This window comes from Sparus aurata, chromosome 7, assembly GCF_900880675.1.
Source record: "Sparus aurata chromosome 7, fSpaAur1.1, whole genome shotgun sequence".
Lineage (NCBI taxonomy): Eukaryota > Metazoa > Chordata > Actinopteri > Spariformes > Sparidae > Sparus > Sparus aurata.
Genome location: NC_044193.1, coordinates 1,565,357 through 1,590,823, shown reverse-complemented (window position 1 = coordinate 1,590,823; position 25,467 = coordinate 1,565,357). Strand labels below are relative to the sequence as shown.

Below are 25,467 nucleotides of genomic sequence, written 5' to 3'. Positions count from 1 at the left end.
AAATGAAGGTGATTTAGAAACAGTCCACACATTAAACACATTAAACACATTAAACACATTGAATTCATTTCAATATCTGTCGTTTCTCGACTGGGATCCAAAACAGCAGAAATATTCTCTCTGGGTTAATATCGAGCTTCATGCAAGAAACACTCAGTTTAAACGTCAACTGAAATAAAATAAATAACAAATAAAACATAATGTAATATCATTATTTTGTTTCCTTCTCAGGGTGAATTTTTAATTTAAATTTGGATGTCTTTCTTTTATCTCTCTGAGATCTGTGTCTGTGTTGGCTCTGTGGAGGCGACGATATGTTCAGAATCAAACGTAATAAACGAGCTACAACGTGATGATTTAAGAAGTTTGTGCAGTTGAAGTGTTGAATCAGACTGACTGTGATCGATCACAGTGTTCAGCTCCGTCAGTGACCACCTGTGATGTGATGTCACTTCCTGCTCTGTATGAAACAAACCCGTCCATCACTGAGACAAACAGACTCCATGTTTCTACTCAAAGACAGAAAGAAGTTCATGTAGAACATTTGCTGAATGAACAAGAAGGTCCAAATAATGCAGAATGAGTCAGAGACAGAGTTTCACAGAGTTTATAAAGTGTCTCCAACTCAACAACTCACTAAATTGGCAGATTTCTTAAGGGAGTCTGGGGACTTTCTGCACAAAATCTTGTGCTCTTTCATAAATGGAGTGTAAATGGTGAAATCAGTGTAAACAGTTCGTTCTAACAGCTGATCAATGTTCTCCTCACTCAACAACTCTCAGAATCACATCATTTGTTAAGGGAGTCTGGTGATGTTGTGGTTGGATCAGTTGAAACAGAGTGATCACAAACATCTGCTGCTAACACTGGAAGGTGAAGAGAGTCCAGACATAAATCAGAAAGAGAACGTGGTTACATCCAAGAACACCTCCGAGAGATCGGATCTCAAATGGTTCCGGCAAGTGGACTGTTGGATCTGACTACACGGGATCAGAACAGTCAGGACAGATGTTGAACCGGTCTGAACAGCCTCAGTCTTTTTAAGTTTTCTTGCATGAAGCCCGTTGAACCTTTTTACAGGCTCTTAAAGTTCAATTTTGGTGTCAGCCTTAAAAAATCAATCAAATTGAAATGGTACGTCGGTAACGGAGGCGACAGTCGTGCTGCCGTTACAGAAAGTCCGTGTGCATTCAGTGTAACGAGCTGTGTGATTAGGTCACAATGTTCTGAACATTTCAGGACTGTTGGATTTGATTTGTGTGGGGTCAACTCAGAAATACAAATACTGATAATACTTTTTGTAAACAGAATAACACATTTTTTCAGGATGCAGAGAAGAAGAAGAAGAAGAAGCAGGAAATGAGAGAGCTGCTCTGAAGAAAGCATCGCAGTGAGGCTGAGTACATGTGGAGTATTACTGTAACTGTGCATATTGTTGTAGTCAGTGAGGAGGCGACAGGTGTCAGCAGCTCGTCTGCACCTGTACATGTGCAGTCTATCATGTTAATGCTCGTTCAATCCAGCGGTCAGATTTAATGCTTTATGATCTTCCCTCTGTGTTTTGTCTTTAATGCCGTCCCCTCATCCCTCATTAATCGCTTGTTTCACAGCAGCATTAAAAACCTCGTTCTTAACTCTTCACATCGGATCATTTCCTCCAAACAGACACAAAAAACTTTCAACCTGTAAGATTAAAAATGACATTCCTGCTCGGAAGTCTTCACATCTATATTAATCCCTTATCCGGTCTCCAAACCACACGCAGAAACATGTTCATCACTGAGGAGCAGCAGAGTGTTCCATGAACGCATCTGATGTGGAGCTGAAGTAAAGACTGAAACAGCCGCGTGTGAGTCAGCTGACGAGTCTCTAAGTGCTTTAATGGCTCCCGCTGATAAAAGGTTGCCGGTGATTTAATGCCTCTCTGACTGCTCACACGCTGCAGCAGACACACAGCGTCCAATCAAATCGCCCGCTGCAGGAGAAAAGAGCCAAGATGCTGCTTTATGATTTAAAAAGTGCAATAAATACGTTTCTTCCTAAAATCTAAACTGGAATCTTAATTTCAAAGTAAATCCTGTAAATAATCCCCATAGTAGTAGTAATAATAATAATAATAATAATAATAATAATAATAATAATAATAATAATAATAATAGTCTGTTAAAAGTTATTTCAGATTTCACAGAAAAGTGCTAAACAGACACGTGTGCATCACTGTTTTCTTTCTGAGGCAGCTGGATTCAAAAGATGCAAATCAATCTGTGAAACTGATCAGCGAGAGAAACAGCTGATCGATTGACAACAACGATGATTATTCTCGTAGGATCAGAGTGAAGTCGGAGTAAAAACGTTCTGATCTGATGCGTCAGAGCGCCATCGCTGAGCGCCGACCTGCTTTAAGGCTTCAGGAGTGTGACTGAACAGGTGAGTGATGACGAGCGTCACGGCCACTGAGAATCTGGAGAAGTTTCAATATTCTGATAAAAGAAGTTTTAAATTTGAGGAAAAGGCAAAATATGATGTCAAACTGTCTTTTCGTTACAACTCTATTCTTAAAATAGGATTTTTTTCTGACGTAACGCACGTAACTGTCTGAAACAGTCGGCCTATCACAGATATGTAAGTGTCTGCGTCTGTGTTTGTTTTTACAGAACATGATGCTCGGTGTTAAATTCAACAGTCATGTTCATCGTTTCAATGCTGATCTCATATTTGACAAGTTGACAGTTAAACTGTAAAATATCATAAGTATGAGTCACTTTGTGTTTGATTAACACAGTGAAACGTGTGTGTATGTTTATATTCTGCTGATACATCAGTACTGCCCTACAGATCCAGCTCAGGTTGAACTCTAGTTTAAAGGTTTAAGTTATTTTAAGCCAAACCAGATCTGTACTTTAACCTGACTCAGCAGTTTTGGTGCCTTTATTTTGAATGTGTAACCAAACTATAATGACTTCTTTCTCCAAATGTTACAACTATTTTTATCTCACCTTTGTTGTTTTCCTTTGTTTAGTATGTTTCTGGAGTGTTATGAGAGACAATCTTCACGTGTATTTAGAAATATGATTTTCTTATGATGTATAAAATCAAAAACTCTCAGGTGTTTTTTCTGCTCGCCGGCCGCAGCACTCGTCTCGTCTGGTAGTGATTGTACTCTGCAGTGTGTGTGTGTGTGTGTGTGTGTGTGTGTGTGTGTGTGTGTGTGTGGTGTGTGTGTGCAGCTAGCCCTCCCCCTCGCTCTCCTCCAGGTTGTGTTTGACCAGAAACTCTTTGATGGTTGGCTGATTGTCTAGCCCCGCCCACTGCTCCTCCATGTGCCGCAGAAGCTCCTCCCACCGGCGCTTGTCTCTTCCCGTCTGCCACGACAGCCGTACCACCGCCCGTAACAACGGCAACAGAAGGGGGTGTGGCCTGTCTATACGCTGCTGCGATGAGTCATGCTGGTCAGTCTGTGGGTGGGGCTCGTCTGTGAGTGGGAGGGGCCTGTCCTCGGTGTGAGTCTCAGTCTCGGCGGGCGTCAGAACGCGCAGGGCGTGGTCACAGTGATCCCGGGCCTCCTCCAGCTGGTCCACTTCCTGGAAACAGCTCGACAGCCCCACCAGGGTGAAGAACCAATGGGAGGAGGCCGGGGGTGGGGCCTGAGCCTGGTTGTCATAGTAACTCGCCCAGCCCAGTTTGTGTTGCAGTCTCTTGGCGTTGAGCAGCGGACCCAAGGCCTCCTGGTAACGTCCCACCCTCAACGACACAACACAAACTCAAACTACCAACAGTGGAGCGACAAGTCGAGAGAACTGAGACGTCTGTTTATCAAAAATACTCACAGATGGAAAAGGACAGAAGACAGGAGAGCTACAAGTCGACGGCTCGACTATTAATGACTTTAAATTAAATTTCAAACTAATGTCAGGATTAAAACTGAGCAGCTGATTCTGACTCACAGATTACCTCTACCTTTAACTTTAAGGGTAAATCTACCAAGGAGGGAAAGAAGATGCATGTCATCTGTAATTCTGCTGCCTACATTACCCACGATGCAGTTCAGCCACTGAGTGTCATCACTGGAGGTAATTTATCAGATTACAGATACATGCAGATTCCTGCACTTAAATGTGGAAAATTGGTGGCATTACCCTTTAAGTAAAAGTGGTAATACTATTGTGTAAAAATACTAGTGTAAACACAATCAATAAATACTAGTTACAAGTAAAATACCTGCAAATATTATCAGCAAGTACCAAAAGTACTAATTATGTAAAATGGCCCAATTCAGAATCATATATATTATATTATTGTAAATATATATTTCTTGTGATGTCTCATCTTAATCTACAACAATCATCATATTCTGTGTGTTGATTATATGTTGTATTATTTATCAGATTGCACGTTATTGTAATATAAAGTAAATAGTAAACTGCTTCCTCAGGAGGCGTTCAGGCTCACGGCCCCATCGAGGGAAACTCAACAACTCGTAGCTGTATCATTTCTTCTTTACCTTTAACATTTATATTGATCTCACTTCTCTTTTCAGTACTCCTTATTCGTCTGCTACATTATTGATACTGAACAAAAATGAAAAGATGAGGAACACAGGAGTTACGACTGACGGGTCGGTTTGTCTAAAACAATATATCAAATCTTTAAGATATGAAACTTTCCCAACAGAAGTCAAAGCCACATTTCAGCACATTTATATTGTGTTAAGATAATAATGTACAACAAAGTTCCATATGTGTTACCTGATGAGCAGCTGTCCGGCCTGCAGGTCAGTCAGGTAGAAGAACTGCCGGACACACAGCGCCCCCCGCAGGGTAGAGAGGGAACACAGGTGATACAGGTACTGTTCGAACGCCCGGCTCCTCTTGGCGATCGTCTCCGCCGTGAAGTTCCTGCGCAGCTTCTTTCCTGCAGGGGTTAAAACAGGAAGTGAACTCTCACCGTTACAGCAAACATGAACCAGTCAGGCAGCGGAACTCACGTTGGTCTATCATCTGTCCATCACATCTTTATATAACTTTATCTTTTCATTAAAGAGTTTACATCTGTGTGTTCACCCTGCCAGGCTGAGGATTCAAACCACCAACACCCATGAAACCAGCCTCCCGGCTTCACGTTCAGACAGCTGACAGATTAATTTCTACTTACGTGGGAAACAGACACGCTCCATCTGGTCTCCATGGTTACGGCGCAGCGTGGCGTGGAGCCTCTGGAAGTCGGAGTACCGGCGGGTGATGATGGCCGGCGTCTTATCGCTGCCGCCGGACTGGATGACGTGGATGGTGTACAGCTGCAGGGAGACAGCGTGCGGTTCTCTGTGAGGCGGCGCGACATTTTTATTGATGAACGCAGAAATCTTTTAAATATCTCCCTCAGGTAGGATTTACTTTTAAAGAATCATCCTGCAGACGAACCTGACAGGGCGGATTTATAGAAGTGGTGCGTTCAAGTGCAGTCGTAAAAATGAAGTCGTAAGTCAGTTCACAGTGAGGATGTTGTAAGATCTGATCATGTTTGACAGCTAAAAATAAATCAGAAAACAAACAAACCTGTGTAATAATCCTGTAACACACACACACACACACACACACACACACACACACACACACACACACACACACACTCACACACACTCATCGTCAGCTGTTTGAACTCACCACATATTTGGAGGAGCTGTCCTGAACCACGCTGGCATCCGTCACCTCGAACAACAGGTTGTCAGTCAGTCGCCTCCCAGCGGGGGTGGGGCTTCCTCCACCGAGCCCACGAAGACTCTTCCAGCTCTCCTGAAGCTGCCGTGTCAGCAGGGAGGTGGAGGAGGGAGACGGGGCTACAGGAGACACGCCCACAGGACTGGTGTCTGAAGCGGACAGGTGAGAGAGGGTCAGGTGACAGGGCAGCATCTGGTGCCAGGTCTAAAGTGACTTTAATCCACTATACATGTGTCTGTTGGTGAATATGTGAGGAAACAGTCCAGATGAACGTTCTAAGAAAAACGTTGAAGAAATCAACCAAGAAAAAAACTAATATCACAGGTAAGATTGTGAACACGTTCGTTCATGAGCCTCATCGTGTTGACAGGCAGAGCTCCACCTCACCTGCGCTGCTGAGCCCCTCCTCCATCGACTCTCCCAGGAAGTCGGAGTCACTGTCCAGCCCCGAGCCTTCGCCCTCGGCTCCATCCTCTCCTCCTCCTCCTCCTCCTCCTCCTCCTCCTCCTCCGCTGTCGAAGCACAGCGTCCCCCCGAGCCGATCGGTCACACACTCCTCCTCCTCCTCAAGCTCCGCCTCCCAGTCACCCTCTTTAAACTCCTCCTCCTCCTCCTGGACGACACCTGCTTCCTGCTCGGGTCCCGCCCCCTGACCATCTTTAAACAGCGAGCGCTTCAGACGGTCCAGCAGTCGGGACGCCATGACGCCGCCTGGCCACCGCAGGGGGGAGGGGCTGAAGAAACAACAGTTAAAGCTCATTATTCATCTGACTGGGGGGTAAATACAGGGAACATTTACACACAGTCTCTCATTAAACACATTTAAAATGTTGAACTTGTTCGTTAAAACAAAAACAGAGAGAAACAACAAGCTCAAAATCTGAGAGGTCGTCAGAGAGAGAGAGGAAAGAAGAAATATTAGTTAATAAAAAGGCTGATAACAAGTCACACGCATCTGAAACAAGACAAAGCACGAGGTATGGTCCGACACAAACATCTAATCTCACCAAACGATTCACAATATTATCCTGATAATCATCAAAATACTCTTAAAACTTTAAAGTAAAAAAGGAAACAGAAGCTTCAAAATGAACCAGGACACTGCTGCAGGACTGTTCCTCAGTGAGCTACACAGCTTTACCAACCCTTCATGTGAAGACACTCACAATTATCCAAACAATGTAAATCAACTTATTATTGGTGTTTTTATCGTGATGAAACCTTTCATTGTCCCGTCCCTACACAGGGACCCGACCACACACTGAGCTTTTTAAGAACCCACAAGCTAAAAGGTTGTGACTCACCGGCTTCATCCTTTTATTATTTGAAAAAGAGAAAGAACACAAATGTCAACAAATGTAAGTCGCTTATGTGCAGGAAGTCTCTAGATATTAAAGATATTGTCTCCTCGCGCAGTAAAAAATGAAGCTGCACTCAGAGGTGCTGCTGTGTGTGATAAATCCTGGGCATCAGATCTGCACTTAGAGTTCAGCTGTTCCAGCATTTTAGGCATTTCCGATACTGGTGTCGGTATCGGAACAACCCCGGTGCTTAATTACTTCCACGACAGTCTTTAGGAGAAGTCTTTATCGAGACAGACTGCTGCAGAGAGCAGTTTCCTCGGACTGATTAAAGCTTTGTGAAATCAATGTGTACTGAGAGCTTTTACTCCACATGGTCTTGTGCATCTAAAACATAAAAAAGAGGTGCGAGGAGAGTGGACACGTCTCTGATGATTTATGCCTCTATGTTCCCAGTAAAGATCAACGGGACGTTCACTTCCACAATCCAGGTCACTGAAGAAACTCTCCTGTCACATTTCAGCTCCGCAGACACGCTGATCTACATCGGAAACAAGCCGGGCAGAGCAGCAGCAGGCTGAGCTGGCTCCGGTTACAGAGCTGGCGGCCTCTCTGAATGGAAATCATGTCACACATTAATAATGCAGCAGCTTGCTCAGTCAGCCTGCAGCCAGGAGATCCGCACACACGGCGAGGCTTCGGCCTGCAGAGCTTCACCGGATCCTTCAGTCACGCATTCAACATTTTTCAGCACATCAGGTGTCTCCGATTAGGAGGACAAACACCTGGCAGACATCAGAACAGTTTGTCTCTCCAACGCCGAGACGCAAAAGTTCAGCCTGACCTGCCGGAAACAAACATGAACCACCGACCTGCTCACATAACGCAGGCGATGTACCACAGACACATCGTACCTGCGTATATGTTGCCTAATATGTGCCGATATGATAAATCTGTTTCCAGAGATCATAACTACAGATGCATGATATGGATTATTACCAACAACTGATCATTTTCTGCTTCTCGTGGCTGATACAGATAATCTTTAAGTTCATAACCTGCAGTTCTTACACAGCTGAGATGTAAAGAGAAAAGATGGATGATTTAATATTCCATCTTCATCATCATCATCTCTGTTTATTTGTTCTTTAAAGATGCAAACAGCCACTTCATGTATCAGAGTTTGTGAACGCTGCACTTTTTATGTCAATAAAAGTAATCTGGCTTCAGATCAGCAGCTGTTCATCAGCTGGAATTTCACAGATCCAATAAATATATAATAAATAGCTCAAGTTCAAGTTTATATAAAAACCTAATAATAAACTTTATTCATAAAGAACCTTTCTGACAGAAGCTGCAGCTCAAAGTGAGTCAGCTGTCCTGTGTTGAGTCGGCTGTCAGCACCTGCGTTAGTCAACAACACCTCTTTTAAATCAGAGTAGTAATATTTATGGCATCTTATTAAAAGACTTCATTAAAAGATTTCAATTTACCTTTTCTCGCTGTTTTTACAATCTTTTATTGTCTCTGAATCAAAGTTTTATGTCTTAATTTATGTGTTAAGATGTGTTCTTTGTAACTGAAATTAATTGTTGTCTTATGTGGAAATATTGAGGCAAATCACACACACACACACACACACACACACACACACACACACACACACACACACACACACTTTGTTTGTTGTTTTGGGAACATCAGAAGATATAATCGTTTCGGGCTAATGTGCATATTATAACCAAGAACATTCTGAGATAAAACCCAAGGAATGTGAAGTTATGTAACTTGGAAGAATAAATGATTACGTCACTGGTAGTGATGGATATCTAACCATGATGTTATTGATCACAAGTAAAAAAAAAGGCAATAACAACAAACTGGTACCAGACTGTTGAGATGTCGGAGAAGCTCTTCAGCTCAGACTGAGACACAATACTTATGATAGTGAACTAAAGAAATGGATGATTTATGACAGTGTGTTTTATTTAGTGTACTGTTCTCTTTTTATCTTATTTTACTTTGTGTAACATGTCATGTCCTTCTGGTTGTAAATTGACACTCTTTTGTTAGATGTGCTATAATGTCCGATAAATATAAGAGTTACAAATATTTGATTTTCTAAAAAAAGGTCAAATTATGTGAGAAAGAAATCATATTTTTTCAAGTTTCAACCTCTAACTCAACAACATCATACAATTAAATATTTATATATATTTATGATATGTGTTTGTATCATAATTAGAAATATTTACATGGGTGTATCATATATATATATATATATATATATATATATATATATATATATATATATATATATATATATATATATATATATATATATATGTGTTCATTTAAGTATCTAAAAAGAAAAATTAAACCTTGTTTCATTTAATTTTAGAACAGGATTTTACGAGGCGTCCCTAAAGGTAGCACACCGGTCAGTTAACAAGTTAGCTATAAATATTGACGTTAGCTAGCTGGTTAACACTCTTAAAGTTAACATTATTAAAGTAATTAACTGCAGTTATAGAGAAACATCTTAATGAAGGGACTGTGAGATAAAGGCTAGCACCGTTAGCTCCATAGAAAACCGTATAAAGTTAGCGAACAGGCTAACAACTTTGTTCTACCTGTTACTGTTTATAATGGGATGGTGACATTAACCGACTAGTTAGTTAGCTAGCAGCTCGAGTTCACTCACTAACTCACTAACCAGCGCCTGGAGCTCGTTCGGACGGATCCAGTTAATTCTTCTCAGGTAAGAACTAAAGTTTAAACCTCATACTGGCAGATTAAAGCTGGACAGTCCTGGTTCTGTTCGGTCTGAATGAAGAAGGGGCTGTGGCGCTAACGGCTAACACCGTTAGCTCACATCCCTACAAAGTTAGCACGCGAGCTAACAAGTTAGTTTGCAGTCAGTGTTTCTGGTCCTCATGGATCCAGAACTCCTTCAGTTCTGACTCACTGAGCACCGGGACGTTTGGATCACTCACCCTGGGCTCAACGCTGACTGTCTCCGCTGCTGTTAATCCATGTCAGCGGGGGAATGTAGCGCTTGAAGCTCCGGTCAGGACCTCCGGGCTGGACCGTCCTGCCGCTGGTTGTGGGGTCCACAGCTGACTGACTCTGTCCCGGATTCCTCAAACGATCCCCGGCTTCAGCCTGCAGGGGGAGGCGGGACCGGCCGGATGTCGGACACGCACCATATAAGGAGCTGCGCTGCTCTACACGGGACAGCAGGGGGCGGTACGGAGCTGATGACGAGGATAACAACAACAACAACAACAACAACAACAATGATAATAAGTGGTAATAATAATTGTATTAATAATAATACTGGTTATAGTAATATTATCATTGATAATAAATTTAATTATAAATTACAAATAATGATAATAATAATAACAACAACAACAATAACACTATAATAATGGTAATAATAATATCCATAATAACAACAGTGATATAATAATAATAATAATAATAATAATAATAATAATAATAATAATAATAACAACAACAACAATACAAATAATAAAGATAACTTTATTGTATGGCACCTTTCATGCTTTACTAAAGGATCAAATTAAACAATAATGTTTTAATAAGTTAAATCAAAGCAACATTAACAGGAATTTAAGAAAAATCAGACACACAACAAGCAATTAGGAATAACTGATCATAACACTATTAAAGAAAAGCAGTGATGTAATGGATCAAAAATACTCATATACCTCCTGCTCTGACATTTTTACTCAAGTAAAAGCAATACTACAGCATCAAAATACTGTATTACCAGTAAAAGTACAAATAAGATATACGCAAGAAAATTGGATTGGACGTGTTCGACCTGGATATCGGTGACGTCACCGCGTCGATTGTTTCCTCGTGTTTGAAATCCAGATCCTGACTTCTGCCTGACGTCCTCAACCTCCTCCAGGGGAATCATGAAGTACCTTCTGCGTTGTCTCTCCCACAGGCCTTGAATGCAGCAGTGTAGGAGGGGCGTGGCCAACCTGACAACCAGGTAGTGTTTCAGGTGACATCAGTCACAGCAGGTAATGAGCCTCCACCCTGCAGCAGCAGCAGGAATTTCAGCAGAGTTTCAGCAGTTGAGACACACGGTCGACCCTCCGCTCACCTGAACAGGTAAGAAAACCAGTAACAGCAGGACTCTGCTGGGACCGGACCAGTGGCAGCTGCTGGCTGGTCTCAGTGTGTGCTGGTCCGAAGCATTTAAAAGTACTCAGGTGGTTCTGAGGCTGGAGAGAGGAGTGTGTGTCAGTGTGTGACCAGATCAAGGTGTGTTTGTTGTGTGTAACATGGACGTGAGTCTTGTTTTCACGCCTTCATTCGCCTGCAAACTCTCAAATATCCATCTTTGTTTTTAAATCTGCAGCCAGAAGTTTTCAGTCTTTATTATGACAGATTTTATACACAGTTCTAGAGAGTCAGCCCGACATATCTGCTACTTTTGCAAAATAAAGTTGAAAATAAAGTTGAGTGGAGTTCAAACTAACAGTTAATGTCATTATTCATTAATCTGCAGATTGGTTGATTGGCTCATTGGTCTATAAAGGATTGGAACGGTGACAAACGTCCAAGATTGAGTCGAACAGAGTTTCAGAAGTGAAGTTTTAAACTCTTTCTTTGTTTTAAACTCTCAGATTTGTAAAGGTGACGTTGTTGGTTTGAACTCTGAAGTGAAATGTGTAGAACAAGTTGTGCAACACATCCAGAAACTGTCCTGTCACGTGTTGCTGCAGCTCTAAAAACATGTTGTCAGTTTGAAAATGTTAAGATTGTTATAAATATCCAGAATAGACTTTAAAGTGTGGTGATGTTGGAAGTCAGCCGGTGTTAAACATCAACCTGTTTCCTTGTTAATTGGTGACTGAATGTGTCAGTTTGGCCTCAAGCCGACTCATTCAGTGTAAAGTTAACTGCTGCTGCGTTTCCTGTTCAGACAGGAAGTGCTGGGTCGTTCACAAATGTTTAAACTGGGAGAGGAAGATGCTGTGATTGGATCGTTGAACCCTTTCATGCATGAATTATTAAATCACAAGGAAACATATTTTAAATGATGATAACTTTTTTTTACTCTAAAAAGAGAAAAATCCTGCCAGTGACTTTATCCAGTGTATTTTATTTTGAAAGAGTTGCATAAATGTCCACTGCAGCGGTCTCTGAGCACCGACAGTGTAACAAGTTATACAGGAATAACTGTTAATCCTTTCATTCTCAGAACCAGAACAGAATGTTGGAAATACATTAATCCAGATTTAAATAATTTTTGGGTATAAAAGGAGTGTAAATGTTGATAGAATCTGAACGGAGGAGTATTGATTATTGCTTTTTAATAACACTATTACAGAATCAGGTGTAAAACGTATCACAGTTTTTAATAAAACATAGAAAGAATAAACTCTTTGGTGCGTAACGTCCGCTGGAGTCACAGAGAACAATGTGAGTAGTGTAGAATAATATTTATTTGTATACGTCTGGTTTATGAGAATAAAATGATTTATAGTGCAGCTCAACTTCCAACCGCCATTTTGAAAGTATGATGTGATAAGTCAGAATGACAGTGAGGCCCGAGGATGATAATCAAAGAGAGTTGTGGATCTTTGTGGACCACTGGGTGCCTGAACATGGTTCTCCAGCTTATCTGTCTGGTGTCGTCAACATGCAGGAAATTAACATAATGTGTCTGTGCATCACCTTCTGTGTCAGATTAATCATCCAGAATATCGTCTCTATAATCAGATACTGAGGGTGTCGAGATCAGAGCTCAACACAGCAGCAGCAGCTTCACACCCAGTGACTTTCTCTTCTTCTTTTAACTTCCTCCTTTGTTGTCGTGGTTTGTTCAGAGACGAGCTGACCACGCAGGGGTCACAGGACCTGTGTGAACCGGTGGTTCAGGTGTATGTGACTCATGTCCGTCCCACCTCGTGTTCTCAGACACGTCCAGTTTCTGCTGGCTGACGTCAGCGTGACTGATCGTGTTCACTCTTTCCATTCAGGGTGGATTTAGGGATCAGACGGGTTTATTCATTCACATATGCCGCCCTGTTTAAATGAAGAATGGTGAGAGACGGCCGTAGATCAGGAGGTAGAGCGGGTCGTTTAGTCATCGGAAGGTCGCTGGTTCAAATCCCCGGCTCCCCCAGCTGGATGTCAAAGAGTCCTTGAGCAAGATGCTGAAACCCCCAAACTGCTGCTGATGAGCAGTCGGCACCATCAGTGTGGGAATCCAATGTGAGTCTGTTCACCACTGAGTCCATTAATGTAATAATTCATAGTTTCTGGGAAAATTCTCTTCTTCTAACTTAAAGGGGAAGTTATCAGAATTTTGGAGAAGAAATTCTAAATTTTTATATTTACAATGTTAATGAGGTGATAATACAAACTCTTAATCAATAATCTGTCCCAGTCGTCTCAGTAAAAGTGAGGGAACTGATCTATACTGTGACATCACACTGTGACATCACACTGTGACATCACACTGTGACATCACACTGTGACCTCAGTATCTACCTACAGAGAGAAGCTGGAGTGAGGAGTTATCAGCTGCCAGTCTAAACGACATTCTGAACGCAGGACTTCAGAGTATTTGAAGGAGTTCAGCTGTCGGTCCTGCAGTCACTGTGTTGTAACACCCGGACGCTCGAGCAGTGACAGTGAAGTTTTGTTTCCTGTTTTACACAACACACAGGATTAAAATCTAACTCTGTCTGATGAAACAGGTCATGATGTTCTGTGACGTTATGGAGCTTCACAGACTGGAAACTGTTTCTGTGTCCTGACTTCATACAGCTCAAGTTAAAGTTTGTCTCCTGCTCGCTGCTACTGTTTATCTGAAGTCACCCGACTGGTCCTTCCACCTCCACCTGGGAGGGGCGGTGTGTGTGTGTGTGTGTGTGTGTGTGTGTGTGTGTGTGTGTGTGTGTGTGTGTGTGTGTGTGTGTGTGTGTGTGTGGACATGTTTCACTGCCGTCTGCTGCAGGAATGTTTGTTATCACTTCTGCTGTCATGTCATTTACGATTACAATTTCAAGGTACTTCTAGTTTATTTCAGTGTTTCTACTTTCTGTTACTTTATTCCTCCACTCAACTACAATGTGGAGGTAAATAGTGTACCTTTTACTCTATTACTTAAGTTACTAGTTGTAGATTACCTGCTGATTAGCATAAAAAACATCAGATCTGAGTCAGTCAGTTGACCTGTAGTATACAGTGTTTACATACATGTAGGTATATGTGTATTTTACTGAACTGGTGACTTTTACTAAAGTAATATTTTGACATGATATATTTACTTTAACTGATTTTACTAGTTGATACAAATATATTCAAATCATTCAAAGAAAAAGATGCAAATCTGTGTCGACCGTCTCTGAACAGAGTCAGCTGTCCTCCAGGAGGCGTTCAGGTACTCGTGTAAAAACAGACTCGTGTAGAAGTAGAAGTAGTGATTCAGCTTGTTTACTCCAGTAAAGTAATAGATTACAGGCTCTGACATGTACTCAGAGTATCAGAGTAAAAAGTCTCCCTCTGAAGGACATTTGTGCTCAAAGCTAACTGAAGCTCACGTCATATTAATAGAATTCAAAGACTATTAAAGTTAAAGGTAGAATCAGTAGGATTTGTCCCAGCTGTTCCTGAAGGCACCACAAAGACAGTTGATTGTTGAGTCTCATTCCCAGGACGTCAAATAGACACATGTTGGGTTGGTAAAGCGTCCCGAGCAGCAACAAAGAGAGAAAATCAGAAACTCTCTGCAGATACGAGACACTAACACGCCTTTTCTCCACATTCCAGTCTCCCTCTCTGTCTGTTTACGCCTTCTTACGGCTTTTACGTCTTTGTCTCGTCTCGCTGCGTCTGCCGTGCGTGATGTGCTCTGATTGGTCCACATCAGTCTGCTGATGCTGGGAAATAACAAGAATCCAGAATTCACCTCAGATGCATCAAACTAAAGTAACGAGGCTGTTCTGAAGCTGTGAGGAGGAGAAAGTTCACATGCAGAGAGGAGAAGTCACACAGATACTCAGAGTAAAGTACAGTAACTAAGTATTTGTACTCTGTTACTTCCTCCTGTGGGTGGACTTTGTTCACTGAGTCTGTTCAGAGTCAGAGCTTCTCTTCATGTAGGAGTTTTTATTGTGGTGATGTCATTTTCTGGTGTCAGATCAGATGAAACTGAATGTACTAAATGTTCCTGTTCATTATATTCTGATTGGTCTGATTCTGCTGGTGTCGTCCTCAGGCTCTTAGAGATGTTGGGTTCTCTCTCTCTCTCCCTCTCCCTCTCTCCCCCTCAGGTCTGAACATGTTCTCACTCCTCTGTCAGACCAGTTGAACCACTCGACTTGTCACTGTGACACTCTGTTTGTTTAAAGCTGTTGAAGTCCAGCAGCAGTTTAAATTGGGTTAATATTTGATTTCCAGCCTCCTGCTCTGATTCTTGCTGCTACAGTTCCTGAATCCAGAGGACAGATTGAACCAGTTTCCGTCCTCCTCGCCTCCGCCTGCTGGTGAATACAGAACCGTGGAGTCGTGTTGTTCTGACGGGTCGCTGAGGACTGACTCGCTGTGTTGTGTCACGTTTGGTTTCACGTCACTGCGTCCATCTGGAAACAAACATACATTTGATGTTCACAGCTGAGTGAGCACACGGGCGACCTACAGATCAGGTCTGCATGGTGAAAGGAAACAACAGCAGACGATTTAGACGTATGATTAACGCTTCAACAATCAGTGCGTTTACATGACACTCGAGAAAACTGAATTACTGTGTTAGTCCGACTATGATGGGATCTTTAAGATGCATGTATACACCTTAGTCTGACTAAAATCAGACCGGATCGGATTTCTCATAGTCGGATTAAAACACCCAGATTATTGATTGATAGTCACATTACTCCTGTATGTATACGTTCCATCAGATCAGATCAGATTTTGTGTTCTGTGCAGGCGCGAGATTTCTTTCCCGGGGCCGTGAGCCGGAAGTAGAAGGACGGCGGCGTCTTTCCTCCGAAATCACCACAAGAAAGAGAGAAAGAGCTCCATTGTGCATCTAGTTTGTGTAATTATCATGTGCACCATATATGAAGTGTACAAAGATGTAGCTTCGTCTCGCTCTTCGTACGCCATCTTTCTGGAATGTCGAGGCAGTTTGTTGTTGCTGGTGACGTAAAGAGGTCAGCCGGAGGTGTTTCTGTTACCACTAGTTGAAATGGGTACAGCGCCACCTAGCGTACCGGGTATGACATGCTGCGGACAATAATCAGATTTTCTCACCGGCATGTTTACTCGGACAACTGCAGTTGTCTGATTGAGTAGCAGAGTCGAACTATGACTGTAATCTGACTAAACTGTGCATGTAAACGTACTGAGTCAAAGTGGAAGTTGTGCATGTAGAAGCTCTGCCAACTTTAGTTTAATATTAATTTACTTTAGTTTTGACATCTTTCAGATATATTTGTTTATGTCAGACGTCGACAGCAATCGAGCGATGAATAAAAGATGTTAATCATCAGCCTCATCGAGCACGTTGTCCTGTGAATTATACACATCCCACCTTCACTCCAGGTTAATGTACACTTACATACATATTTTTACATGTGTGTTATTTTGTATCTTTTAATTTGTGTCCTTTATAACGGGGCTTCCCAGAGTTGGTGCGCCATGAGGCTCGATATGCTGCCAGATGTTTCTAGCAAAAAAATACATTTGTAATAAATATTTTGAAAATAAATCCCTGTTTTATTTTTTGTCAGGTAAAAATTCTCTTTAATTTTGTAGGATCCCTCATTTTGAATACTTGATAACCTGAGCGCAGTGTTCAGGGAACCGACAGGTGAACAGAAACATTTAGCATCTTAACTATAAAATGAAAATGTGGCCCACCGTTAAAGGTCCAGTGTGCAGGATGTTTGGATTGGCAGATAGAAACAGGTGTATTCAACATATATAATTAGTTTTCTATTCGTTCATAATCACCAGAAACTGCAAACTGTTGAATGAGCTTCTCTGTCAGCGTGTTTCTACAGAAGCCCAGAGCGGACAAACCAAACGTCACCACTAAATCCTCCACACGGCAGCTGCAGGTCCAAGTTGTTGCCCTCCGGGGGAAATAACAAAGATCATGAGAGACGTAAACTCAAAACATCCCGTCAGAAGTTCCCAGCTGATATCACACAAACACAAACGGGTTTCTCTACTTGTTGGTTTTTGTGGCATATTCAGCTGAACACAGTAACAGCCGGGAGGAGTCGACCGACACACACACAGCTCTTACAACCTTTATGACACATCCTGTTCTGATGTCAGTGAACCTCCACCTGTTCCAGCTGCAGTTGTGTGTTTGCAGATGTTTGATTTGTTTCTTCTCATTAACTTGAAGCTGTTGAGACATTTGTGGGATCAGAAAAGATTCTCAGTGTTTGAAGACGTCGTCCTCCCATCAGAACAGCTCCGACGTCTGAATGAACGACAGAGAGATAACATGGACGGATATTTTGTGTCTTTTCTCTCCTCCTCAGTCCAACCATGGGGTGGCGCTCTCCTCTTCTTCCTCTCCTCCTCCTCCTCCTCTTCTCCTTCCTCACCCCCTCAGAGGGAGGAGCCAAAAAGTCAGGGTTCAAGATCTGTGCCTTCAACGTGCAGAAGTTCAACACGGTGAAATCTTCAAACCAGAGACTGATGCACACGCTGCTACGGGTAGGACACACACACACACACACACACACACACACACAAACACACACACACACACTGATGCTCTTTCAATCTGTTTCTGTGTGCAGATCGTGTCTCGCTGTGACATCACTCTCCTGCAGGAGGTGATGGATCCGGATGGTAAAGCCGTCAAAGCTCTGGTGAATTCTCTCAACAGGTACAAACACACCTGAAGCAGCTCACCTGCGTGACCCGCTGCCTCCCTCTGCAGCAGGAACCACCAGTGTTAATGAGCAGTCACAATATATATATATATATATATGTATATATATGTATATATATATATATATATATATATATATATATATATATATATATATATATATATATATATATATATATATATATATATATATATATATATATATATATATATATATATATATATATAATATACATAATATACATATATATAATATACATAATATATATATAATATATATATATATAATATATATAATTTTAGTTTTGGGTGAACTTTTCCTTTTATTAATAATTTACTTTACACAATTTGAAGTGTTGGGTTGCCAGGTTGTGAAAAATCCCTGTTTTAGCTTGTTTACTCTTTTAATTAACTGTTATAATAAATGTTCTACACGTTCTTTAAACGGGTTATTAGACGGTAAAACAATAATTAATGGATTATGAATCATTTATATAATTACATTATTACCTGCTTTGAACTTTGCTTTACAGCATTAATTAATAATCAGTAAAGTCGTATTAGAGCCATTATTTAAAGCCTTTTGAAGGTTGTGTTATTAGACTGTAACAACTTGTTGAGTATCTTGGTTAATAGTCACTAATAATTAATTAATTAATTAATTAATCAACGAGGCCGTTAAACCAACTCTGCTCTCACATCTTTCTGTCACAACTTGTTCTTTCACTCTTTGATGGTTGTTTCTCATATTCACACATTCAAATTTGACCGTTTTAATAATCCAGAAGTGACTGAAAGTGATTTTGTTTGAGATGTTTTTAAACGGAGCGTTCAGAGAACAGATCACAGCACAAACGCTGAAGTTATACGGACTGAAATGTTTGCAGGATTTATAATCCCGCGCTGACTGTAACGGCATCATGTATTGATACAATATGGTGATCATTACCTGTATGTGTCTGCTGTCTGCCTCCAACAGGGAATCTGACAGGTACAGTGGATTTTATGAGCATGTGGATCATTATCTAATCACATTTAATCATCCAATCACCTTTATTTACCCTCTGTACTAATCCTAACGCCTGTGATAATTGGTGACACTTTATTTGGGATGTTCACTGTTCCAGTAACTCTGCAACACGTCAGCTGACAGACGAGTCTCCGTCAGGGTTATCAATCGATGCCCGAACACGCTGAATGATCCTGATATCGATCTACATGAACTTTTAACAGTTTATGTGACTTGATATATTTAACTTTAATGGAACAGTTCAACCAAAGATGAAAACTCGGTCATTACAAAGTCAGGTGAAGTTTCGTGGTCCACAGAACATTTCTGGAGCTTCACAGTAAAAATGGCTCCTCACAGCTCATCTGGTGTCCAAGTGACAGCCGCTGAGATCTCAGAGGGATTCAAAAACATTTTACATCCTCGACGTGTGTTCAAGCTCGTACACCAGCTTCACACACGGGGTGCACACAAACGCCTCTATCACAGCAGCTACAGTGAAGATTTCAGCTTTTAAAAAAGGGGAAATAATATATTTTCAAATCGATCAGCGTGATCAACACCGGACGAGCTGTGTGGAGCTATTTTGAGTTTTTTGTGGTTGTTTATCTATTTTAAAACAAGTCTCCAGCTGCTGCAAATGTTTTGTGGACTATTAAACTTCACCTGACTTTCCATTAACACGAGGGGAGGAGGTGGAGCTGCAGACAAACAACTTTTGGGTGAACTGTTTCTGTCTAAGGTTGAAGGAACCTGTACGTCCCTTACAGAGACTTGGATGACTAGCCTAGCTTAGCACAAAAGGGAGGGAGACCACTCGTCTCGCTGTATCAGAAGTTAAACCAGTTGTCAGATTTACATGTTGCATCCTGAACGTAAAACATGTAAACCAGATTGGAGTCTGGAAACATTAAGTTACTTCCTGAATTGACTCCAAACCAGATCCGGATCCAGCTGGAGGATCGTCTGCAGTCTGTTGAAACTGAGCTTGTTCTGAGTCACCTGAGCAGATTAACCAAAATAAAGTGTTTCACAATATTACACTCGAGGGTTAAATTGAGACGGTCCTGATGAAGCAGGTCCGACGCAGCTCGCTGTGCCGTGATTGAGCCAATAATCATTAATTAAATAATGAATTTTACATCCTGTGTCATGATCCTGGCTAACACAGTTAATTTATGTCCCTATTCAACATTATTAATATATGTTGTGCACAATAATACAGTAAATCTGAGTGGAGAAGAATCTCAGTCACATTCTGCAGAGACAGCTTGTGTCTTACGCTCATAAAACAGATTTTAAAGCTTTTGCTACGTTATTCGCTGCAACAGAAATCTAGATTTGAGTGCCATCAGCAAAATATTGAACATTTTTGTCATATTTCATTTCATTTCAAGGAAAACACACGTTAATCAACATGTGTGCAAATGTGCCAGCTGAGTTTTGTAACTTGGTAAATAATGTAACATATGTCCTGTATGCACACATAGAAAAGTCACGCACACACCCAAGAAAGTCAGAAGTAATCAAGTCAACAGTCAAACAAACAGTTAACCGTCTGATGGAAGCAGTTTGTTGGAGTGATGCTGAACAGATGAGTTGAGAACTGACCAGCGACAGTTTAGAGAAAAGGGGAGATGAGACAGTTTGTTTGGTGTTTGTGGTTAAAGGTTAAACAGTTAAGAGATGAAATACATGCTGTCATAAATACTGTTCATCTTACTGGACGACTCTTGTGTAGTTTTCCTGATGTGTAAATGACAGAACAGGTCGTCTGTCACTGACTCCCAGAACGAATCCTGTCGTACACTCAGTTTCAGTTTTCTCCAGTTTAAACAAACGCTTGGTTAGTTTCAGAAAAAAGGTCCTGAATGTTTGTTAATTATCAAACTTAACACAGAGAACTTAAGTTACCTTACATGATGTAAGTTAATAGCATTACTAGGTTAAAATAATTCACCACTGACATCCATCTGACCCGTCCTCAGCTGGGACACACTGTCTGCTGCTCTGTTTTAATGCCATTTGCCTTTGTTATTATGATTTTCCTGTGATAGAGAGCTCAGGAAACAAACAGCTCGTCAGCTGTTGTATTCTAATTATTCTACAGGTCCAGACATTAAAACTGCAGTGAAACGCAGGTATGATGTTGATATGAATGTCTGCAGGTCGTCTTCAGGTCTATTTTTGCAGAATAACTCACACTGTGGTAATAATAATTGAGACTGAAGCACCGCAGCACGTGAGACGCTCTTCTCACGCCTGCAGAGTGTCAGTCTAACCTGTTAACACAGACGCTGGAATGAAAAGCAAAATGTTACGCCACACAGGTCCTGAAAAGTTCTGTTCTCACTCTCAAACACACCTCAGAAAAACACGTTTTGGACAAAGCGGCGTGGTGCAGGCGTGGAGCGGGTTGCACAACAACAGGGCAATCAAATATAATTAACTGAAAAAGTTGTGCAACCTTCTGCTTAAAAATGGAGAATATTTAACTTCTGAAAACCACTTAAAAAACCTCGAGACACGCCGGCTTGTAGGAAGACAATGGTTTTGCTGTAGATGCATTTCTAGTGACGTGTCAGACGCTTGTACAGATTTATACTTACTTATTTATATGCAAGTATATTTATTTATAGATACTCGTCGCCTGACTTCCTCTTGTGTTGCCTGGATTATTATACGGACACAATGAGGATTGTAACAAGCTGCTTTCACAGCCGACCTGTCGTGTAGTTTCTCTGCGGAGGACTCTTCCAGCTCGGTCACGTTTAACCACCATATTTGAGTTCTTCTCTCTTTGTCTGCTGTTCAAGTTGCTACATTTGGTGTTTATAACATGTGATTTGGCTCCACCTCAGAAATGATCCACTTCAACCCAAATTATCTAAAACTGAGGAGGCAGCTGTTTTTCCTTCTGGTTGATGTCTAACATCTCATCTCGTCTCATTTTCTTCTGTTTGGTTTCTTGGTGAAAATTTGATTTTTTTAATCTCTGGTGGTTGGTTCCAATCTGCTAATCAAGTTTGAGTTCAGCAATCTGAGTATGCAAATGAAGAGATGTCTCTGCTGACTAACACATGTCTGCTGGTGTTCCTGGAGCCGCTGTGAGGGTCTCGTCTCCACGCTGTGTTTTAACGCTGTGTCAGAGCTGGAACCCGTCTGAACCCATCTGGACCCGTCAGAACCCGTCAGCATTCTGGATCAGGCTTGTTTATTTCTTTAGACCAATCACAAATGTGTGGCACTAAACCCCGGATGCATTAACGATGCCACTGCAAAATAGTGTCACAGATAGAGGAAGTAGAGGAGATTATAACCTATTATAACCTACGTGGGATTAAGAGCATGATTCATACCCGTTTAATTGTGTTGTAACGGTCTAAATTGAGGTAGCTGTGCATGTGTGGATCTAAAACAGGCTGTTTTAGGGAAAATATTCAAAGGCTAGCCGTGGACACAGCCCAAACCGACAACACAAAAGTAATTGTACAATAATGTCAAAATGGTCCGATACAAGTAAAAGTTCAGCATTTTAAAAATCCTACTTAAGGAAAGGTTTTCTCAGCTTCATGCAGTAAAATTAGAGCAGCGACTTGTCAGATACTGACGTTCTGGACAGCAGCCGACCCGACCTGCAGTGTTTGTCGGGAATGAGACTCAAAGAATAAACTTTCTCAAAAATTGCATCCATGTTGGTGCAGCGTGTTGCAGCTGGAGCGCCTCCAGGTGGAGACACCTTGAACTGCTTTATGAACAGGTAGCTAGCTCAGTCCGGCGGTTCCCAACTTCTGGGTCGGGCCGCTCCAAAGGGTCACCAGATTCCTCTGAGGTGTTGTCACATGATGAGTTTAATTCACACTTCTGTTTTCAGTTTGTGTGTTTTTTGTTTTCTCCAGTATTTATATATAATGTAAAAATGCTTTGGACTAAACGAAGCTAAATGACGTGATGTGTAGAGAGGAAACACAAATACATCTTAATCATGACCAGAGGCCCGGGTACCAACTGCAGGTCTCAAGGTTTATGGTGGTAACGAACCGCAAAAACAAACGTCAGAACTAAACGCTTTAAATGTCTGCAGACACCTGGCTCCATGTCAGCGATGGATGTTTTAATTTGAATTCAACAACATCATAATGTACACGACTGTACACAGCTGAAAAACAACGACAGCTGCTTCACTCCTGAAAAGGAGAGCGTTACCGTCAGTGATACTTCCCCAGATAGGTGAAGGTTTAAAAATCATTCAGAGAGAAATCACATATAAAAACCTGGTCACATCGTCGTGAGACTGTTCTGTTCTGTTCTGTTCTGTTCTGATGGTGACTGTTCACTGCTGGTTCTCCTCACTGTTTCTCTGTTTGTGTGTTGTGTTGAGGTATAACAGGTACCAGTACAAGTCCCTGTCCAGTAAGAGTCTGGGAAACTCTCCCAGCAACATGCAGCAGTACGTGTTCATCTACAGGTAAGACGCAGCGCCGCCATCCAGTCACAGACACACCTCGACACACCTGTACTCACCTGTACACACCTGTACACACCTGTACTCACCTGTGCACACCTGTACACACCTGTGCACACCTGTACAGCCCCTCAGCCATGTTTCATGAATGAAAAGACATCAGAAATGTTTTTGCATTGTTCTTCATTCTCCTAAACAACTGAAGAAAAAACCAACCAGAAACCCGTCAGCACGTGTTTGAGGTGTCAGTGACGTCTTTTCAGATCAGTTTCTGGTTTTGTGTCTTGGATTAAGCTCATGAGTAAAATCCTTCCACTTTGGATCCAGCAGCAGTTTTATTCCTCTTCCATCTGAACCTCTTCTGCTCTCCAAACAGGGTCGAGACGGTGAGTGTGACGGGTCAGCATCAGTACCAGAAGAAACAGTCCTTCGTCAGAGAGCCGTTTGTTGTTGCCTTCCAAAGCAACAGAACCGGTCAGTGGACACAAAACACACAGGAGTTTCTGACCCACCTTCTGCATCATGTAGGCTCATTGTGTTCTTTCTCTCCTGCAGCAATCAAGAAGTTTATTCTGGTTCCTCTGCACACTGAACCCAGTAAGGCCGTCCAGGAGATCGATCAACTCTACGACGTCTTTGAGGAAGTCAGCAAGAAATGGAACAACAAGGTGAGGAAAAGGGATTTGACAGGAAGGACATTATGTTCATGAAGTGAAGTCAGCAGTCAACAGTGCAGAACAGAACCACCCGACACCAGGAGGTCTGGATCTGCACCCGACTTCACCCGTCCCTCCAGACACTACACACATTTTGGTCTTTTGTTTTCTTTTGATTGGGAGATCTCTAGACATTGTTCAGTGTTCAACCTCCAAGTCTCAAGTTATTTATGTTCTGTCAGGTTGTAGTGACTCGAGTCCACATCCGTGACTTTGACTGATTTGACTTTTCTGTTGTGTGTGTGTGTGTGTGTGTGTGTGTGTGTGTGTGTAGAATGTGATGTTCCTGGGAGATTTCCACGCTGGCTGTTCCTACGTTACCCGAGCCACCAAGAAGAAAATCCGACTGTTCAGCAATCCAAAGTTCTTCTCACTGATCGGAGACAAAGTGGACACCACCGTCTCTGATGACACCCACTGTGCTTATGACAGGTGTGTGTGTGTGTGTGTGTGTGTGTGTGTGTGTGTGTGTGTGTGTGTGTGTGTGTGTGTGTGTGTGTGTGTGTGTGTGTGTGTGTGTGTGTGTGTGAGTGAGTGATGGACAGAGCAATGAAGATGGAATAAAATGGTGGAGGACTTGAGGAAAGAATGATGAGCTGTGAGGGAATGATGTGAGAAAACACAAGAATTCAGCTCACTGTCTATATTCTGTGTGTGTGTGTGTGTGTGTGTGTGTGTGTGTGTGGCAGGATCATAGTCCACGGGGAAGCCATGCTGAAGACGATCACTCCGTTCTCTGCAAATGTCTTCAGCTATCACAAAGAGTTCAAACTCTCCAAGAGAAGGGTGAGTCTGTCTGTCTCTCTCTCTTTCTCTCTCTCAAACAGCTCGAGGAGGCCGTTCCTCTTATGACGCTTAACTTTAAGCCTGAATATAATTAAAACAACAGAGTTACATTAAATCCACCTGTTCATTCAGTTGTCATGAAGGGCTGAATGAACATGGACTCTTTTGGCGCCTCGAGTGGCCGTTAGAGGAACTGCAGTTCTTGGTGGTTTCCTGAATGCAGACACAGCTGGATGTTGATCTCCTGTTTGACTCTGTGCTCTGTTGCTTCTGTCTGCCAGGCGCTGGAGTTGAGTGACCACCTGCCTGTGGAGGTGAGACTAAAGAGCTCCGCCCTTCTCCTCCAGGCCACACCCCTCCTGATCCTCCTCAGTGTCTCTGCGATCGTCCAGTCCTTCCTGTCCGCTCTGTGATCGCCTGCTCGTGTCTTCAGATGTAAACTCTCAAAAAGCCAAAGAATCTGTTGATCTGCACAAAGTAGTCTGATTACTGGGAGGGATCAAGCTCAAAGTAACATGGTAGTTGGATTGGAATGCAACTAAATACTTTTACTCAATTACTGAA

The 25,467-nt window shown here is 42.0% G+C and overlaps 2 protein-coding genes across 6 annotated transcripts; one reads left to right on the top strand and one right to left on the bottom strand.

Moving 5' to 3' along the window:
- Positions 1–2,894: 2,894 nt before the first annotated feature.
- On the bottom strand, positions 2,895–10,183 carry snx21 (sorting nexin family member 21). Of its 2 annotated transcripts, XM_030422949.1 has the most exons (7): positions 10,012–10,183; positions 6,102–6,448; positions 5,661–5,863; positions 5,152–5,293; positions 4,746–4,911; positions 3,225–3,741; positions 2,895–3,193 (listed from the first exon to the last, which is right to left on the bottom strand). In XM_030422949.1, exons 2-6 carry the CDS (start codon positions 6,415–6,417, stop codon positions 3,228–3,230), a joined length of 1,341 nt encoding a protein of 446 aa, XP_030278809.1. In that variant the 5' UTR covers positions 6,418–6,448; positions 10,012–10,183; the 3' UTR covers positions 2,895–3,193; positions 3,225–3,227. The 2 variants fall into 2 exon arrangements, with proteins under 2 accessions (XP_030278809.1, XP_030278808.1); XM_030422948.1 differs by having other exon boundaries at positions 2,895–3,741; positions 10,012–10,182.
- Positions 10,184–11,016: 833 nt separating this feature from the next.
- LOC115584983 (deoxyribonuclease gamma-like) lies at positions 11,017–25,467 on the top strand. Of its 4 annotated transcripts, none has more exons than XM_030422978.1 (10): positions 11,017–11,167; positions 17,569–17,746; positions 17,833–17,921; positions 18,907–18,918; positions 23,327–23,404; positions 23,778–23,875; positions 23,957–24,069; positions 24,392–24,549; positions 24,807–24,903; positions 25,185–25,467. In XM_030422978.1, exons 2-10 carry the CDS (start codon positions 17,576–17,578, stop codon positions 25,314–25,316), a joined length of 948 nt encoding a protein of 315 aa, XP_030278838.1. In that variant the 5' UTR covers positions 11,017–11,167; positions 17,569–17,575; the 3' UTR covers positions 25,317–25,467. The 4 variants fall into 4 exon arrangements, with proteins under 4 accessions (XP_030278838.1, XP_030278837.1, XP_030278840.1 ...); XM_030422977.1 differs by having other exon boundaries at positions 23,318–23,404; XM_030422980.1 differs by lacking the exon at positions 18,907–18,918.

Coding starts and splice junctions, on each gene's coding strand:
- snx21 (XM_030422949.1), bottom strand. CDS start 6,417: ATGGCGTCCCGACTGCTGGACCGTCTGAAGCGCTCGCTGTTTAAAGAT. Junction 5,864..6,101: donor GGAGGGGCTCAGCAGCGCAG/GTGAGGTGGAGC, acceptor TGTCCGCTTCAG/ACACCAGTCCTGTGGGCGTG. Junction 5,294..5,660: donor ACAGCTCCTCCAAATATGTG/GTGAGTTCAAAC, acceptor GTCTCCCTGCAG/CTGTACACCATCCACGTCAT.
- LOC115584983 (XM_030422977.1), top strand. CDS start 17,576: ATGGGGTGGCGCTCTCCTCTTCTTCCTCTCCTCCTCCTCCTCCTCTTC. Junction 17,747..17,832: donor TGATGCACACGCTGCTACGG/GTAGGACACACA, acceptor TTCTGTGTGCAG/ATCGTGTCTCGCTGTGACAT. Junction 24,550..24,806: donor ACCCACTGTGCTTATGACAG/GTGTGTGTGTGT, acceptor TGTGTGTGGCAG/GATCATAGTCCACGGGGAAG.